The following is a 21,041-nucleotide window of genomic DNA, read 5'->3' on the forward strand; positions in this document are numbered from 1 at the left end:
TTTCTTTCCAGCCCACAACCCAGCAGCCTGCCTGGCACAGGCATATGCACAGGCAGCAGCAGGCATCGGTAGGAATTCCCCTTTTGGAGCTCCAGAGGTCAAGTGTTAGGACGAGTGCGGCTGCCATTAGACGGTAGCCGCTGAGTGAGAGCCACAGGAGACCCACAGAGGCGGCCCGACTAGGTTCGGGTGCAGCCTGTAGCCCTTCCTGAAGTGCCCCACTCGTCCTGATAGTGCCGGGCAAGTACAGCAGTGGAACAGAGCAAGCGGAGTGAAGGCACTGCTGCAAAACAACTGGGAAGTGAGTGACCATGCCCTCTTTCTCCCGTGTCTTTCTCTGTTCTCTCCCACAGCCGCTTGATCCTCAGCAACACAGTCACCAGTCACGGGTCAGCAACCAGGGGGTGGCTGGTGGCCTTCAGTGGACCACAGATACAGCAGCAGTGGACAGTAGGTCAGAGCGGATTGAGTCAGGAGGGTCCCCAGTGGTCGATAAATAGGTAGGTGTGGCCCCTCCTTGTCTCCCCACAGCTTCATCAGGCCTCCAGTTGACCCCACTCATGGGCAGGGGGGCATAAAGTATATCAAACACATCACTAGCAGGAAGGGAACCGGGGTACTACCTGAAAGTGCTAGCCCCATCAAACACCAGTCTCATGAGTGTTCTGATAACCGACTCTCCACAAGCATTCCGCCCACGCCCCCCCATTACCTTGACGTCAAAGGAGGAAGGATGGGGAGCAAGTGAGGGTAAATCACAGGACAACGTTGAGGCAGCACCTAGGTAGGAGGTGCACGGACTAAAACACAATCAAAGGTGGCAATTTTAGCAGACTATCGTTAGGTCAGAGACTAAGTTCTAGCAGAAGCTGCCCAGCTGAGCCTGGATGTGATTTGTAGGGACTTTGTCCACTCCAACTGTAAGGTTGACATTTACCAACACCAGTTACCGGCACCTCCCTGTCTTTTTGTTCATCATGGGTTATAAGAAACTAAGAACACAAACAATCCACATGAAAAGACTGGGCACGCAACAATCAACGTGAAAGAGTACGGGTAAGGCATCCCATATAGGAGTTTTCCTGGGAGCGTAGAAATAACAAATTTCTTTGCCAAACCTCCCAAAACGGAACAAGTAAATTCACGAATTGAGCAGGAAAAAACACAGAACATAGGTTTAGATAATGCAGAGGATACCAGCATTCATTCCCAAAACAATAAAGGACAAGCTGGGAACAGGCAATAGAGTTTACAAAACCAGTACCAACAAAAATCAACGACCTGCCAGAGCTCTTTGATCCACCTCTTTATCCACCAGAAACTGAGCTATTTCAAATTCCAGACACAGATTTCCGCTTTAGATATAAATCTAAATGATACTCCTCTTCCCCACGTCTCTAAAATAATAATCGAGACATTGCAATTACATAACAGCACTCCACATAATACATCTGATTCAGCGGGAAACTTCTCGCATTCACCGGAATTTCCGCTGTTCAACACTTTGCAATCTTCGAATGGACAAAACGCTGTCTCCTGTTCGTTATTCATTCTACAAAGGATCTTGGAATCAGTACTGACCCTCTTAGAGAATTTTATAGAAAACTCTGACCAGATCCTGGAAATACAAATAGGAATACTACAATATCTAATTGACCAAAAAAATAAAAAGCAATTCAAACAAAATTACCACTCTCCATTAACAAAAGGAGAAGAAAATGACGTTGTGAAAAAACAAATCCTCAAAGAATCCATAGTATCAGAAGACTAAACCCTTGTTAAGATACAATTGGGGACCCAAACGGGTTAGATCACACAAAAAGTAAAAAACAAGAAGCTCAAGGATGACAAAATCTATTCTCTCAGAAAACTTTTCAAAGACTCCAACATCGTTAAAGAATTACACAATGTAATTTCCTATTATCCAATCTTTAACCAGAGAGAATCCATAGAATCGTCTAATAACCTAATAGGTAAAGAAGAAACACCCAAAATTGGAACCTCAGCCACAGAACGCCTGAGTTGTCCTAGCAAGAAAGGAAAATTGAAACGAAAAAATCAAGAAGGAAAGGATCAAGAAAAGAGCAAACAGAAGATTCTTGAAACGGAAGACGCAGAAGTTAAGATTCCCGAATCCCCCATCTTCAGAACAGAAAACTCCAGCAAAAGCCCAAATTACTAAGCTTTCAAAAACCTCACACAATAACGGTTATAGTCTTTCATTATTCAACACAATCGACACAAAATGCCCTAAACCTAAAAGATAGTGACATCCTCCATAAAAATGAATTTGATGTCACAGTTGTAAACCACAGAGGAAATCAAAAACAGCAAACATTTAAGAAGAGGAATGAAATGAAACCCCCCACTCTGATCAATTACCCCGTGGCACCAAAAACCTCTCTAAAGACATTGACGAAAACGTAACCATCCTTATAAAACATGGAGAGAGACCAATCTGGAAAAAAATCCAATAAAAACGGAGATAACACCAAAGGAAAATTGCTGATCCTGGATTTCGAGAAACCTAAATAGTCACAAACAAGGAATGTAAAATAAATTCCCTTTTTAGCTGAAGTTTGAGCATTGCGTCGTGGAATATAGCAGGAGAAAACCCGGAGAATTTAGCTCTAAATCTGGGAAACACTCCGGCGGTGGTAGCCCTACAAGATACTTGGGCAATAAAAACTTTCAACCAAAAAGACGACTTCTTTTATGACGTACCTGCAGAAACAGTTAGCAGGGTTCATGCTAAAGGCGGACTCGCAATTCTATGCGAAGATTTTTATTGGGACCTGGAAGTTATCAATACGCGTATTATGAACGTACAATGTATCAAGGTTAAGCACTGGAATGAAATATGGACATTTCCCAAGATTTAATAATTTTAAATGTTTATATCCCCCCCAGGCTCCAAAAAGAATTCTCTCATGATTAAAACATTTGAGGAAGTTGAAGCAGTAGTTGAAGCAAAAGGATACCCCTCCGTTATTTTAACAGGAGACTTCAACAGGAATATCTCAAATGCACTCTTGGAAAAATCGGAGTATGGTGAACAGGAGGAAGCTTTGTCAATTACATTACCAGTATTTCCACCAGAGATAAAAGCAGACCAACGCGGGAAAATATTACTCTCCTCCCTAACAGCGCTAAATGGAGTTATTTTAGATGGAAGCACAGAAGGAGACATCCCCGCGGCCTTCACAAGAAAAGGTAACTCTAGCTCATTGATCCTAGACTACATGATCTGTAGCCAAGACTTATTCAGGGAAGCTTTTACATTAAGTATCCAATTTACACAGGAAAGTGATCATGCAAAACTGTATCTAAAAACTGGAATAATATTGCAGCCTACATCTCCATGGACCATTACTCATTTGCGTGGTACCGTTGTTGTAAGCCAGGCAAAAGGGCGGCAGATATAGAATTCAACAACAATTAACAATTTAAATTCCGCCATTATCAATGCCCAAGTACTACATTTCGAAGAAGTCCTTAACACAGTAGTGGCACCCTTGCAGGATATTTAAACATGTTGGAAAACGCATGTGGGAAATTGGAAAAGAAAGCCTAGATCAAGGAATAATCACATTAAATAAATTAATCCAGATGCAATCTTTTGATTTTGCAGAGATCAGACAGAAAGAAATCCAAAAACAAAAAGAATTCAGCCGGATGGTAAAAGAAAATAAACAAAAAGCTCAACAGGATCAAAATTGGGTTGACATCCAAACGGCAGCCAAACAAAAGAACAGTAGGGCAGAATGGAGTTTAATCGCCAAACAAACAGGAACAAAGAAATCCCTGCAGGCCTTAGCCGTTCCATCAACAGAATGGGAAAAATACATCCATGACCTATATAAGCCTAATATATGGCAAAAAAATTGAATCTAGCAATAAGCAAAAAAGAAAAAAAATACTTAGGAAATCCTTACCCCTACAGTTCGGCAAATAAAATACCCCATGAAGAATGCCAGAGCTTCTGCAGCAATGGGACCCGATCAGATGCTGATACAGTTACTGCAAAGCAACCCAGAATACTGGGGTACGTTTTTAGCTCCCCTATATTCCCATTTTTACGCTACAGGGGAAATCCCTAAATCATGGCAAGGGAGCATTGTGATTCCAATTTTTAGAAAGGGCTCTAGGTCACTTCCCAGCAATTATCGACAAATCGGCTTAATGGACGCTATCAGGAAGATCTTTGCGGCAAGTGTCCTGGAACATTCGAAGGATTGGGCTTTCTCATGCGGAGTGATCCCTATGACTCAAGCTGTGTTCCTACCAAAACACTACATAACTGATAACATAGTAGTGCTACAGACAAATATGTGGTGTCAAAATCGCAGGTCATCTATTGTAAATTTGTTTACTTTACAACAGCGTTTGATAGAGTAGATAGGCCAACACTCTGGAAAAAACTAAGAAAATTAGGAATGCACGATAAACGTCTTAACATAATTGTATCACTACACACAGCAACATGGTGTAAAATACAAATGGGGAGAGAGAAGGGACTTACTAGACCAATAGCTGCACCCAATGGTCTCAGGAAAGGTTGTCTTTTAGCTCTCCTTCTTTTCTCTCTCTACATAAGTGATCTCCCTGATTGTTTTACACAAATCATAAATTTCCCCCCAAAGCTATCATCTTGCAAAATACATATCATGATGTACACTGACGACATGGTTATAGTAGATCTCACACCATTCGGCCTAAACAGAAACTTATATGCTCTCACCAGATATTCCGAACAATTTTTTTAGTCCCAAATATATCTCAAACAAAAATTGGCCCTGTTAGAGGAAGAAAGCAATTCACCAAATTTAACTGGTCACTTGGGGGGAAATCTATAGAGGTGGTTAATGAATATACATACCTGGGGCGAATTTGTACACAAACATTACAAACTTCCTCCCATTTTTGGCACATAGGTCGTAAAGCAGATGCCCACGTTTGCACACTGCAACGCTTGTATTCCTCTTCCCGATACAGACACTTTTTCTCCCTTTTAGAGGTTTTTGGTACTAAATTCCGCCTATTTTATCCTATGCATTGGAATACATTCTAATAAAATACTGGCATCAAATAAAAATCAAAGAAGGGAATATCCTTCATAAACTGATTAAAGTCCATCAAGCAGTACCTGCTCAAGCTCTACGCCTCAAGCTTTCGTTAGTTAGCTCATATGCCAGACCTGTCACTAACATCGTAAAATGGGCTAATAATCTCATACACGCTGATCAAGGACCCTTAAGATTTATGTTAAAAACTGAGATTGTTCGGAACAAATCATCGCACCACACCTTTAGACAGAATTTAATTAAAGCTTTTAACTTATCGAATTGCACAATAGCACTTTTGAAATCCTGGACTCCTGCTCACCTGAGGCTTTTTCTAAAACATCTAACCCCGAGAATAATTTCCGATCTCGACATTAAGCATTGCTCTCAACTAATACATCACGAACAGTATGCAGAATCAATAGAATACAAACACCAGCAATGTTATATTTGTTTTACCTTAGGGCATGAAGTCCAGCATTGTGTCATGTTATTACAACTTGAGATTTTACCTTTAAAAGCATTCACTTCCAAATGGAACAGTACTAAAAACATTACTAGTATCTGTGATTTATTTGAAGGAGGAGTGCAAGTTTTACCACATGTCCTCTTTGAATGCTCAAATACGACACTAGTTAAGGCCATACGCCGGCATCTAAACCCTATCCGAACTTGATATATTATAATTTTAGTTCAAGGCCTTATCTCGCTCTTTAACTTGCCGCTTGATAAATTTGTATGTCATAATCCGTTTAAATTTGTAAAGAGCTTTTAAAATTGTTTTGAAATGATTATTTTATTAACGTTTTTATGACAATTGTTTTTTTTTAAATGTTGTTCTCAGCAGAGGACTAAATCAAATAAAAATCTTGACTCAGTGTCTTCAAAACATGCATTTTTAGGTCGAGCCTGGGCACTGCATGCACTGCTGCGAGGCATCCAGCAGTGGAGTATCGCTTTGAAGCCTCGCTCACTCTCCTCCAATATTTGGTTTGTGTTATTGTCCTTCGTAAACGCTGGCTTCCGAGTTGGTATTAGGCTTGTTAGTCCCTCCTTGGTACTGCCTTGTCTGCAATTCTTACCTCCCATAAGGCCTGGACCTTTTACTGCTCTTTTTACATGGTCTGCTTTATCTTGGCTTTGAGCACTATTTTGTTTAACGATTTGCCCCATTCCAGTCACTAGGTCGCAGCACGCGGCCTGATTTTATTTTACTTATTATTAGCGGTCTGCTTGAACTAAAGCGGCTGTGTTTCTTTATTTATTTAACTTACTAATGGCAGTCTGCAGTAAGTTTAGCGACCGTGCTTACTAATTTTTTTGTTTACTAACGCCCATGCAGCGCTTTCACATCCATGGAGGCCACGCCCCTTTCTATAGACAAGCCGTGCCTAAAGTAAGGGTGTGCAGCCACTGTTAAAGTGAAAGCACGGCATGGGCGCTTTTACAAAATAAAAACATCTGTATATCAACTTGACAAACCGATGATTTTATTTGTCAACACCGCATGCCGTGGGTTCACTTTAATGTCAGCCACGCCCCTTTCTTTAGATGCACCTTGTCTAAAGAAAGTGGCGAGGCCTCCAAAAATGTGAAAGCAGTGCATGGGCGCTAGTAAACAAAAAATATTTTGCAATGCAATATACGAGACCTATTGCATTGGAAATGCTTGTTTTAAAACAGTAGAAGGATTTCATGGCCAGTCATTTTGAAGACTGAGGTTTAGCTCAGAAAGGCTACAAGACATGTTCCCTTTGGTGAGAAATTTAAGAAAGTCGTCCATGATTTTGAGGAGGTTTGTTTCCATACTGTAGCCGGCTCTAAAATCTGGCTGAAAGAATAAATGTAGTTGGCATTTATTAATGTTTTCATTAAGTTGGACAGCAATCCTTTTATTGAGTATATTTGTCATATAGAGTAAGACGGTGATGGATCTAAAGTTGTCTGTTTTTTTAAGCAAGGGTTGTGCATGTACACTTTTGAATGGGTCAGTAATCACCTCACCATTGTGAGAGGCAATGATAAAGTTTAAATCTTAAATCAATACGAGGAGTAAGAAGCTCACTCCACTTCCTAACTTTCATCTATTTAAGTATCAAACGAGAGAGAATCTATACCATATGTTATTTTATTCCCCTTGATCCAATGATGGGTCCCTTCAGTTTTTGTAAAAGAACCCTCACCCACTAATGCTAATAGCGGCATGCTTCATCATAAGATTCCCACCCAGTATACCTAGTGTATCTGGGTGTGCTTTGACTCCTGAGTTACAGCTGAGCTGGTGTTTTCAGTGATGTAGTAGGGATCTTGTTGCTGGTCTTGAAGAAAGCCATTTGACCCTGAGAGGCATTCAGTATATAGCTGAAACATGGAGATCAAGGTGTGGGAATTCATAATAATTCTGATCACATCATACTGTACTGTTTTTAACCTTACCAAAGGGTCCCACCATTTAAATGACCTACCCACATAGGGACACCTGTAGGCAATTTTAAAACTCATTGGATCCCTGAAAAAGACCAGCTCCGCTGTAACTCAGGTGTCAAAGCAAACTCAGATACACTAGTTATACTTGGTGGAAACCCTATGATGCAGCCACTATTAGCATTAGTGGGTTCCATTTCAAAAACTAGAGGAACCCCTCCTTGCATCAAGGGGAATAACATAACATATGGTACAGGTTCCTTAGTGTGAAGGCAGTGTTTAATTTGAGCCGGCGGAGCCACTGGCACTAATTTTTGGGGACATGATTTCCTTTATCAGCATCAGACATATATGAAAGTAAAAGAGTGAAAACACTCAAAAGGGAAAGACGGACGAAGAGAAAAACAAAACAACCTTCACAAAGGGAGAAGGCAGGAACCTGCAAGAGTGAGATACGTAGACAGAGGGTGGCTGGTAGTGGAAGAAAGAGAAAAGGTGGACTGGGGGCTAAGCAGCTGGTCACAATCTTTTCAGCAGAGTCCTGGGTACTGGCACTCATTATTTTACAAGTTAAACATTGTGTGAACGTCAGTATTTCTTCTGAAGCTGTTGTGTCGACTTATTTTCTGAGCATGGGTATTTTGTAGCAGTAGCTTTCAAAAATGTTGCATCTCGGTTCATCTATCTAGTAGGAGTTTGGAAAATTGTTCTCTAAGGATACTGTGAAGCCCTCTGGGGCAGTCTCTTACTCTCTGTAATCCAATTTTGATAGTGAGAGTATGCATGGGCAGAAATTACTTTCAATGTGTCACTGGTAAGCAGTCCAAGGATTGAGAGAAGTTTTTTAGATTTTATGTTGGACAAGAAGTGCACACAACAGAAATAGAAGGATGTCATTCCACTTTATGTGCAAATTAAGGATTTCTTTTTAGTTAGAATAATTTTTATTGCAGTCTAATACAGCAATCTTATCAAAATACAGTGTCAATGCATCTTCTGTCATATCTTAATTTTACATTTTGTCTTACTTCAGGCAGAAAATTACAAACCCACATAATAGGGCAACAGTTTTCACTCATTCCCTTCTATAATCCTCTATCACCCTGGCAAATTGAGGATTTCTATGCAGCATTTTGTCAATCTACGTAGGCCATAGCTTCAAAATGATAAATCCTAACCATAAACAGTTCTGAGTTGGATCTCCAAAATTGGACTTTGTTTAGGCCACACATTAAAGAGAAGAAGCTAAAGAATTTTAACACACATCTAACACTAAAATCCAGTTTGAGACAGCCAAGTGATCCACCATAAACCCAGAGATAGACGTCTGGGTAGGACAAAAACAGAGTCCCTACAGCAACCAGACTGTGAATCCAAAAGAATTGTCTTGGCATTCAGTTCTCTCCCTTTTCAAGTGTTCCCCAAGGGTAATATGTAAACCCAGAGAAAAACATCTGGTTGGACCAAAACGAAGTCCTTCAGGAACCAGACCCAAGAATTGTCTTGCCATTCTGTTCTCTCTTTTCAAGTGTGCCTCGTGTGTTCTATGTGAACCCAGCAGACCTGTCAAGCTTGAGGTTACACTCAAGCAGGATTCAACACTGCAGTGTTTAAAAGGATGCCCTCAGAACCCACCCTGCGTCTTCAGTGTAGTTCAGAGGAGTAATCTCTACCCATTCAGGTCGAGTATTTTTCTGCAAGCTACTTTTCCTCAATATTTAATATAATTCTGACTTTACAATTAAATTGGAATTTTAATAATAATTAAACATTGTTGTTTAATTATTTTACTAGCTGGACCCATTCCTGAGATATAGAATTAACATATTAATCTCTCCACTGTTTTCCACACAGAACACTTTGGCCTGCCACAGTGAAAATATCACTTGGGTGCTAGTCACTGTCACTGACAGGTTAATATTACTTTGAGCTAATATGCACATAAATACAGTTCAGGTTATACCTTTGTGTCACAGGTAGTTGGTGTTAGCTTGAAACTGGATGCCGCAACTTAAGACCTTAGATTCCCACACTATTCAAAATATCTATGCTGCTTTGGATTCTTTGGTTCAACATAAAAATCTAAGGAGTTGATTACGAGTCTGCTAACTCGCGTTGGCGGTCGTACGGCCGCGGTATTCCGATGCGACCATTCGGACCACCACTGCTGCAGAGGCTGTGACAGGGAACTGCTGTTTCCTGGCAGTGGTGCAGCGGCCAGGGGTATCCAATATGCTCAGCAGACCGCAGTGGTCCCACCCACCTTCGAGTTTCCCCACCGCCAACCTTTTCATGGCAGTGAGCTCACCATGCAATGGCTGGTTGTGGGGAACGAAAGGGGGCTGTACCAGGCCCCCATCCGTCCACCAACATGGGGATGCATTCGGGGGTACAATATGTGCCCTCTGTTTGCATGCACCCTGAGTTCCAGCATGACATGAATTTCACAGTCCATGCCATACTGGAACTGCTTTTGCGTTCCCATTGTGGTGCCGGTTTTCAGAGCACCTCTGCGGGAAGGTCAAAAGAAAAGCCTGCCAGACACGGGTTGAACTCGTAATCTGGGAGGCAGGCCGTGCACACCTTTGGCGGTGCTGTCCCGGCGCAAACCAGGTGTTGGAAGTTCCACAGATTTAGCGTATTTGTATTTCATTGCAAAATGCGTCAACTTATTGCACATGCATGACTTTAAAATGCTCTTACCATTTAGAATGCTATGCAGCTGTATTTGCTGTTATATTACAAGTGTATGTTTTTGGAGGAATATATTTTTGAAGAAGAATTTAGTTAGTCCTTAGTACTGGAAGAAAATGCAAATTAATATTTTAAGGACCTTAACATAGAATGTAGTTTAAGGAACAGTGGGATAGCAGTAACTTAAATTATGCATGTATGTATGTATATACGTATGTGCATTGCACAAACCTAGCTGTACTACAGAAACACCACAATTATTCCTGTTGTGATCTTTTCCAAAAAGTTCAAGATTAAATACTGTAAAATGTAATAACTTTCACCAAGAAAGTGGTGATGACTTAGTTGATACCGGTTTCTGTCTGCTGTGGCTCTACAATCACATTTAATATAAATGTAATTTGAACACTGGAAAGTATGAATTCAAACAGTACATAACATCAGCACAATATTTTGTTTTGTCATAGGGAAGATATCTGCAGAGCCAGCAATAAGTGTGATACTCTGGGTAAGTAATGGTATATCTGAAAAACGATACAAAATGATAAAAACAAATACTTGTATTAACAACTGGTAAACACATGTTTGTAAAAGCACAATGAATGTTGTTATGCGCCAATACTGTGCACCAGAAAGCACATCATTTTAACCTCCCACATAGCGATGTTTAAGAGTTAAAATGCCTAGCAATGGGTTGACCCAAAATAGAGCGTGCAAATGGGAAGAATTAACATGGCCAGAAAGTTTATAGTGGTTCCTTCTGTGATTTCGAATCTCTTTACATCTGTGGCTGAAGGAATAGTTTTGGTGTACTGAATCTTACTGCCCAAATGGAACATTAATTTACCCATTTGCAAACTACTTATGGAATGCTTAGCCTTTTCTACAGACTTATTCCTTACCCAAACTAGTAACCTGTGCATGCACCCTTACAATATGTATCGCCTTTAAAAGGTCTTACTGCCACTCTTATTTCACATTCACATCTTCAACATCAAACTTGAAAGCCGCAGGGACTGGTAAACATGAATAAGACATTGAAGAACGTGTGTCAGGATTAACGATTGTTAAGTAAAGATTGTCAAGAATTTTCCATTTTCTGTTTGGTATATTTATATTATATTGTGCCCTCATATATTTTGCCTTGGAAATGCCACAAACAACAGAAATACATGTTGGCCTGTTTTGAACGTCACAGTTATATTTCAGAGATCTTACTCACTAATTGTAGTCAATTTAAAAGCTGCCTGAGACAATTCTTAGCACAGTCACCTTTCCACACATGTATGAAGCTATGCCAAATGAAACACGTCTTAATTAACTATACAGGTTCAGTAGAACATATCCTTACCTACCATTATAAAACGATACAACTCGGTAAACCATACAAATGTGCATATGTGTCAACGAATGATACACGCACAGCCATACTTGCCAGTCTTCACAGTTTAACGGCAAGTATGGCTGTAGTTTACATGGAAGAAATTATATTTTCTGCAATCTCACAATCTTATGCAGATGCATTAACAAAATAATACCTTACTATATCAGACTTTATTACAATTATTTATCAATGGTATGAACATCATCATTAAGGATTCATATACTGAAAACGAACTGAACCGACAGACAACTGGAAAGTTACTCATCTCTTTTCCTCCTTCCAGTCTTAGATTGTAAACTTTGAAACAGAATTGATGTTTTATGATTGTAATTGTAAATTATTTAAATTTTTAGGTTTAGCAGAACTTGGCACAATGTGTGATCCATATCGCAGCTGCTCAATAAGTGAAGAAAATGGATTAAGCGCTGCCTTTACCATCGCACATGAATTAGGACATGTGTAAGTATGCATTATGCCTCCTCAGGATATGGATTTTGCATTAGGCTCATAACTTATTAAACAGTGTATTTATTGGATTTGGTCTATGTATAATTGCACTGTTAAATTTACCAGGCACTGTGAGCAAGAATAAACAGTAAATACTAATAATTTTTTTTGTTAGAGTTTTATATAGCGTGAACTAGACCCGAGACATCGGGTATCAGAGCGCTTTACATGAGCACCAGTTTTGTTACAGAAGGACACATTCATTTTTTGTTAGGCACGGGGAGATGAAGTGATTTCCCCAGAATCGCAGGATGTTGAGCGTCGTTGACGAGACTCGAACCCGGTTCACCAGCTTCGAGGTCGAGCACTCTAGCCGTAAGGCCACTACTAATACTAATGCTGCTGCCTGAGGGTCCAAGCATCCTGCAATGAGCAGAATGCTGCTAAACCTACCTGTCCAATAATCATATATAGTAGTACATAGGGTGAATATTAGAAATTGGATCCCTAGATGGCAGATGTTTGCACCCTGTCTAAGTAGGGACCACAATCCTAGTCCAGGTAAGTCAGATATATACTTTAAATTAACCTGTGCTTACCCTATGGTTGCTCTGCACAGAGCAGACAGGCTAAACTTAGGAGGCAATGTGTTATGTATTTGTGCAACACACATACAGTAATACAATGAATACACCCTGTGCTTACCCTATGGTTGCTTAGCACAGAGCAGGCAGGCTAAACTTAAGAGGCAATGTGTTATGTATTTGTGAAACACACATACAGTAATACAATGAATGCACCACAAAAAGACCACATGCAGGTGTAGACAAATAGAGAATATTTATGTGAGTAAACCAAGACCAAGATGACAAAAATTCAATCAGTAAAAGTCGAGATAGGAATTTTTAAAGAAAAAATCCTAAAACAGTGCTTAGAAGTCAATAGCATTAAAAGGTTACTTGAAGTCACAAGGGACCGGGTTAAATCCATATTTCAGGCCCACCGCAATGGGCACGATGTGCCTATCTTTTCCACTCATTCAGGTCGCTCTATCATTATCGAGCTGCACAGATGTTAGTGGTCGGGCAGCGCAGGCTGTAGAATCGCTGCCGTTAAACAGCCCCTGCGTTGAAGGGGAATGCTTTGGTTCCGACCGATGCAGTGGTGATGATACACTGGTTTTGTAGCAAAATAGCTGAAGAACCCACTTCTGAGGCGCAAGACTGGAGGGGGGCACTACAGGCAAGGGTAGGGTTCAAATATGACAGAGTCCACCAGCACCAGCAGAATTGCAGAAGTCTTTTGTGTCCCTGAGTCTTCAGAAAACAGAAGGCACACCAGAAAACCCTTGAAGTCACTCTGGGTTTAAGTGAGATGGGTCTAGTCCTTGTGTTCAGTAGGGCAGAGATCAGCAGGCAGCAGGGCAGCTCAGCAAAGCAGAGAAGCAATTCCTTGAAGTGTCAGTCCAGGCAAAGTGGCAATTCTATCTGCCACGCAATCTGTGGGTGGTAAACAGTTCTTTGTGTGGGGACAGGACACAGTCTATTCAGATGTAAGTGTCCACACCCTCTCCACCTTCCTGCTGGCTATCAGAATGCAGATGAATGCAGATGAGTCCTCTGTCACACCCACCCTTTCTGTGTTTGTGGCTGTTGAGAAGGGATGCACTAAGTGTAGCTGTCACCCAGCCCAGGCTTGTATTGTAGACAGGCTCCTGGTACACAGAGCTAAGTTAAGTGCAGGGACATTTCCACTTTTTTGCTTTTGTCATCCTAAGTGGGAAGGGTATGCCCAGATTTGGGTCCTGTGCTCACTGTGTCACTGGATTCAGGCTAGCCTGGCTGATGAGAGGTAAGATCCCAAAACCGGTCCCAGGATGCTTGTTTTCAGTGCAGAGAGGACTTGGCTTGGCAGGTCGGGCTGGAATGTTCCCATGAGGAGCAGGGTCAAGACTGATTTGCATATGGCTGGTCCAAAGTGGGGTGGCGCGGTGAGCAAAAAAGTGATGGATAAAACCCAGATCCTTGGACTGGGGGTGAATTTTTGCATTGTTTGGCATTCTGTCCTTCATTTGTTCTTTTTGCTTTTGTTACCCTAAGTAGGAAGGGTATACCTAGACGTGGGTCTGTTCTTTTTTCTCTTTTTTCTTTCTTCTCTTTCCACTTTCTAAAAGTGGCTTTTCGAAAATAGTAATGTCAAATACAACTTTACCACTAAGGGGGATTTATCATTACCATTCCAAAGAAATGAAACATGATTTGTCTACTCCTTTCTTATCAGGAGTTACAGCGTAAAAGTGTTTTAAGGAATTCCCAATGCAAGCCTATGAGAGGAGTAGGCCTCATTGTAGTGACAAACACATTTAGCTGTTTGTCACTACCAGGACATGTAAAAAGTAAAAGTACATGTCCTACCTTTTACTTACACAGAACCCTGTCCTTAAGGCTACCTAGGGCCTACCTTAGGGGTGACCTATGTGTATTAAATGTGGAGTTTAAGGCTTGGCAAATGGTTTTAAATGTCAAGTCGAAGTGGCAGTAAAACTGCACGCGCAAGCCTTACAATTGCAGGTCTGAGACAGGTTTGAAAGGCACAATTAGTGCTGCAGGCCAACAAGTAGCATTTAGATTACAGGCCCTGTGTATGTGTTAAACCACTTTAAAAGGGACTTACAGGTTAGCTAAATATGCCAATCAGGCACACATCAATGTCACCATGTTAAGGTGAGAAGCACATGCACTTTAGCACTGGTTAGCAGCAGCCGCGGTCCATACAGATAACAGTGGTGGTACGGTGGAGGCGGGTAAGGGGATTTCGAGGGACGAATCAGAGGGAAAATTAAATAAATAATTCATTTACCCTCTGCATCGTCCCTCGAAATCCCCCCTTACCCGACCCCACAGCCCCACCGCTGTTACCTGCACAGACCGCAGCTGGTTGGTAGTGGTAATGTGCTCAGAGTCCTAAGACGAACCAAAAGATACAGCAAAAAATTGGAGGTAAGCAGGCAAAAAGTTGGGGAAGACAACCCAAGGATGACATGTCTTACAGTGATAGATGGCTAAAGCCATCAATTCATAGTTCCATTAAAAAACCATCCTCTCTGTTTTCACCTGTATTATTTAACACCTACCCCGAACTGCTGCATGACCTTGTAATGGTGAGCAGCAGAGGATTTCATATATATTCCAAAAACACTCAAATTGTGCTCCCTCTCAGACACTCATTACCAATGATGATGTTCCACCCTGAGTGGTATTATTGGATAAAATTCCACCATTTTGAGTGGCTGAAGCTACCTGTTCAAATACGGGTTCCAGTAATCCCTATTCCCAAACAAATGAATATTAATATCAAAGGCACCATACCTGTTTCACCTTGTTCAAATGTGCAACTGAAGAAACATCTGGAGGGGTATTGGATGAAGGCAGGAGCCCAGCCTCCGCCTGATTTACAACACTACCGGGGCAGCAATAATACTTGGCTTATATCGGCCTATGCCCCACTCCTATCACTCTCCCTATCAAGCAGCATGGCTAGGTGTCTGAGAATGCACCAGAGATATCCAGAGCCCCAGGCCAGAGTTTGTGTTCCATACCCAGTTTTAACAGACTCCACTCCAACCCTTCTCCTCCATCCCTCCATCCTCAGAGGAAGAACAATCTATAGCCAATGGCTCTTGATGTTGATTGGATCTAGAGCAGCGATTGCCAAACCCAGTGAAGATTACAACACTATCAAGGCAGAAAACCTCTCTGTGAGGTAGTCTTTGGATTTATTCTCGATGAGCAAATTACATTGCAGGTGTCTGTTAATCACCTCACTAGCACCCATGCCTGTTGTATACACATTTTGGAAAAACTATGGACCTCATTCAAAGAAAAAGATGGCAAGAATGGCTATAATTGACCCGCATTTACATTAATACAGACTTCTTTTTTCGGGGCTTCAGAGAAAATCTTGGAAAGTCTGCAACCTACACAAAATTATGCCGACAGAGAGGTAGCCAATATTGGTTACCAGCAACATATTGTCCCCAAAAGTAAAGGCTGCACTTGTTATGTGTAGCCAGAAAAAATAAATATAAAGCTATGACTTCAGTGTTCCGGCCAAATCAGTGGGATGTCCTACAACACTGGAGGGATATAATAAGAGGAGATATTTCATGTAGAGCTCTAATATATGGTGAAAAAGAGCTACTGATGACCCTTTCTGTTAATAGACATGCATTTGGTGGTAGACTGCTACATGGGAGGGAATAACCTCCCTGAAGAGGTCTAAAGCACTTTGCATACTGCCTGTTTTTAAAAGAGACTAAGGATCTGGATGTGTTACTAACTTATTGATTCTGCAAAGAATGCCTGTAAAGGCTTTGGAACTATACCAGTACACTGATTGGAACTAGAGCGGACCCACCTCATTGCCTATTTCATTGCTTCTGTGGTTCTCCTCTTTGACGATGCTGGGTCAAAAGTAATTTAGTGGGAATGGTATTATGACCTTGTATTATAAAAACTCCTTCCCCAACCATATTAAAACAGTATATCTGCTCTCTGCTTTCCATGTCCAGTCCTCCAGAAAAAATGCATTATATTAGAGTGTCAAGCAAGATCAATATGAAAGAGTAACTATAAGAGTAATGTATTGTAGCCTAGCATTCACAACACTGTATTTTACCCAGCTGTAAGTGTAGATTTTATATAGATTCTCTAATATAATCCTTGGAGGAAGCATTACATTACACTAGTGCTTAAAATTACAGAATTTCTCTAGGGTAATCCTTGGTGGAAACATTGAATAAGCTTTGTGCTTAACTTTGCAATATGCATAAATGGAACTAGGACTCAACAAGATGAACCGAAAGGCTAAGCATACAATAAATGAAGAGTTTACGGTGCAGACAAAAGTAAAGGTTTGCCTTCAAATCTTAAAAGACCCGACTACTCTTCTCAATCTTTAATACCGTCAATTGTAGTTTCTCCAGCCTGACACTACCATGCAATATGAAAAAGACAACATTACTTACCTTAGAATAGGGTGTGGAAGAAGAAAGTCTTTGTATCTGATATAAAGTCTCCTCTCCCCTTAAGATACTTTCTCAGCCTATTCTTTATTGAAAATGTCATCTTCTTAAACTTTGGCATGACCCTTTTACTAGAATGCGTCTTCACCAAGATTTGCCTGTTGGTTTTGGGAGGGAAAGTATTAACAAAATAATACATAATTGTGTCAAGTCAACTAATTCATTAGGATTGGTGGTAATTGATAATTCTTGTCTGGTAGTGTTTGGAATTAATAATCTCAATGACCACACATGCACTACCAATGAATAGTGCAGTTGGTGGGATGGATGTGATATCAGCAGAGAGCACTGGGGACTGTGCGCAGACAGACACCATACCTCAAAGATAGATATGGTCACCAGCACATGCACAGCAACTAGTTTAAAGCCTCCTACGATGAGATTATTCATATTGGTGACTTTGAAAGACTTTGTTTATGGTGTGTAAGGAAGAGAATGTCTAGTACGAATTATGTACTACATCATTCTGACATATCCAGCAAGGTTATGAGCCTCAGAAACAGTCTTTATCCACACATGCAGCAGTTAATCCCGTGTGCTGTCAGATTAGTTTACAACTGGATCTTGTTTTCTACATCATTATTGTTTACTCCCTCTCAAATTACTCAGGTCTTCTCTACTCCATCTGTGACAATCTGAAGGTGAAAATCGATCCCCAGACCTTGCATATTGAAGAATCAAAAAGTGTACTCAAATCCCTAGGGAAGAAGTCCAGACTAACTGATATGGAGTATCTGAGACAAAAAGAGTCTGTGCAATTTATGATAAATAGTTGGAGGAATGAAAAATAGTATCCTTACCTAGACACCCTACCAAATCAATGGCTCAGAATGAAATTATTAAGAATGAGAGTAGGCATTAACCCCGTTCGAGCCAATGATAAAATAAAAGGAATACTGATGGACCCTGACGGCAGGGGCAAATGTGGGATGGGTATGAAATGCAATTGCTTACACATTCTGATGGATTGCAAAAAATTGCTAGACCAACGAAAATTGTTCCTACATCCAGTATTTTTAAAGTATGGGATTGGTTCACGGATGCAAGTAATTTACCTCCTTATGGATATGCAGTTCCTCGATATTGCAATAGCAGTGGCAAAGTATATCCAGGCTGTTAAAAGGTTATTTATGGAATAAGGAATGGAGGAGTTGTCCGTGTATTGACAAAGAGAACTTATAAACAGGGCAATATTAACTGGGTTAAATAGAAATTTAAAATGTTTAGATTAGATAGGTGTTTTAGACTGTGCTCTTAAATTGTGTATGCAATTATTTTAACAAAATTAAGGGTGATGTCAGGAAAATTAAGTTATCTGTTGGAAGGAGATAATGAATTTGTAATAATCCCTCTTGTATTTTAATGTTGTCTCTTTTACAATTTTAAGCAAAGGCTGTGTTTTAAAGTTTTGTATTTATGTTGTTTAATGACCTATGGTCAAAATAAACTTACTTTTTGATTGATTGCTCAGGTCTTCACTTACCTTCCTAATTTACTCTGCTTCACGAGCACAGCACTAACTATTTTGTTCCTTAAGATATAAAATGATTTATTTCTGGGTTCCAGCAGGTCTCATGTATGTTTGGGGCTTGTTACAGCTCATTGGCCAGAGGAGATGAACATTCTTTATTCTGCATTTGAATGGTTCTTCGATTTAAGGTTTCCATCCCATTGAACTTATACTTACCGCTCCTGGGACAATGCTGATTGGAAGCCTGATCCATCAACAGGTTGGAAGCAGACATGCCATCACATGTGCTTTCTTGCCTTATAACCACTTTCCCCATATCTTTGCTTGTCATACTTCCTGGCAGTACGGTTCTGTTGCGGGGCCAGGGCAGGGTTAGAAATTGCTTCGGGTTCCTCTTTCTTCGCCAATATCTATCTGACACTCAATCAGGCAGCAGTTAGATTTCTTTAAGTTTCCATTTCCATGTGCACCTACATTCCTGTTCTTCTTGTCACACAGACCCTGGGAGTGCTTGATTTTGAAGAACATTAACTCATGGCCTCTCCATTTTAGGTCATCTGTCCACATTTCCTAAAATGTGAATTGAAAGCGACATCACTTATCAAGCACACGTTGCTTGTTTTGGGTTGGTACCTGCGCATGCTGTGACAATGCCAAACCAGAAGAGTCTTTTAACGTTAAAATAGGACATTTTCAGAACCATCATCAAAACACAAAAAAGCCCTGCAATTAAAGGTTTGGTTTATAGGGCTCATTAATATTTAAATATGGTTTTATGTAACCTATAAGTCGTGTAGCACAGGACCTTTTACTTCTTATGCTAATGTTGCAATATGATAGAAATTGCTGCCTTTCTCCATCCATCCCAAAGTGTCTATCGACCTTCAGGATGCCATACTTTTCAGGAACTGCTACACGCAAGTGTGGACCAGGAGTCTCATCCAACCACATTTTTGCAGTCAGGGACATTTTGAGGTTATTTTCTAAAAAGGTAAAGGAGGAAAACACATTTAGCTGCAATATTTAAAATACCCTTGCATTTGATGGAATAATTCCAGTAGCAACAAAGTAAAGGGAGTATCAGTTTCAAGTGGGACATAGATTGGAATGCAAGTCAAATAGCTGAACGTCAAAAAAACATATGGTGCAAAGGAGACATTTGTTCAGTCTCCACTAACAGAAATAAGAGCTGAGCTAGTACTCGCAGATTTTTTATGACCACGTCCACACATGCAGCCAATCACGCAGCTGAGGAAAACAATAAAAGAAACCCCCATCTCTGAAAATGGCTACATTAAAGAACATCCAAATAATGATTTACCTTTGAAAGACATAATACAAACGAAGTATAAACAAAAGCAAATAATAAGGAGGTGTGGCATAACTACCCTTGTGATGGCTGACTTCTTCTAAAGCTCTTAGCAGCCTTGCCTGCTTCTGGGTTTTACTGTTCAGTGTATGGTACTCTTCTGGACCTACACAGGGTCCTAAGGTATATGAATCATCCAGGCACAGTCTGGCCATTCTGCAAGCCCCCTTGAAGGGTAATGAACACCACCCCTAAAAAATATGATAACCTGGTCTCCGGTGCTGTGCCCTGTATGCAGCTCTGTATTCAGTTATCAACAATTCGCAAGATGACATCGTCTATTCTGGGATCTGGGATCTCTGTACCAATGGAGCATGCATATCACTCATCACGGAAGGCAACAGCTTCCTCAACGAAAGTCAGGCAGGGGTTTACCAACTGCCCATATTTCCACAACCAAACTTCATGCTCTCAAACTAAAACCGAGTATCTCGTGAAAAGGATTTCTGTAGTTCTAGCTTTGTTTTTTGTGTTCATTTCTCAATATTATTCAGTAGAACTTTGTTTTCCGAACACACATTTCTTCTTGTGATTACATAGTGTCGTGTGGAACATTTCACAGACTTTCCATTCTCCCACTGGTAATGATACCACACCCACGCCTACCCTTGACCACAAACACACAACTGGGAAGCTGTAGTCATTCCTCTCTGGTTTGGGGAGAAACGTTGCCCCTTTTCCATTCATTCTGAGTCGGGCAATGATCACTCGTATTTTACTCGCAGGTTCTGCTGATCAGCGGCTTAAGTTCGGTGGTTGAAATGAGGGCACATGGGTCGTCGCACAAGGACCCACCCCCACTGCAGAGTCGCGCAGGAGGAGAGGAGTATAGAGCTGTCTCGTAAATGTACTTGGTTTACATGAAATAAGCTTTTGAAATTGCTTCCCGGCCCCATTATGATACTGTGAAGAAACCCCCAAAGCGATTTCAGAATTGTCATCTTTAATCTATGTTGTTTTGATCCATTTATAATGCAAAATGTGCTTTCAAGCACACATTTTCTTTAAAAAAAACTCTCCTACCCATGAAGTGAAAGTCCTGTTTGTACCGCTAAATCTTTGCATGTCTGTGCTCCTATTTCACATGAAATGTTGCTACTTTGTTC

General features: G+C 40.7%; 1 protein-coding gene across 3 annotated transcripts in view; it reads left to right on the forward strand.

Annotated features, from left to right (window-relative positions):
* ADAMTS20 (ADAM metallopeptidase with thrombospondin type 1 motif 20) overlaps positions 1-21,041 on the forward strand; it is a 1,386,529-nt gene that overhangs the window by 473,171 nt on the left and 892,317 nt on the right. For all 3 annotated transcript variants that reach the window (XM_085653052.1, XM_085653051.1, XM_085653053.1), the window contains 2 exons: positions 10,649-10,689; positions 11,919-12,024. In XM_085653052.1, the coding sequence (XP_085509178.1) occupies positions 10,649-10,689; positions 11,919-12,024 (147 nt within the window). The remainder of the gene's footprint in view (positions 1-10,648; positions 10,690-11,918; positions 12,025-21,041) is intronic.

The sequence above is a fragment of the Triturus cristatus genome, chromosome 4_1 (assembly GCF_964204655.1).
Source record: "Triturus cristatus chromosome 4_1, aTriCri1.1, whole genome shotgun sequence".
Classification (NCBI taxonomy): Eukaryota; Metazoa; Chordata; class Amphibia; order Caudata; family Salamandridae; genus Triturus; species Triturus cristatus.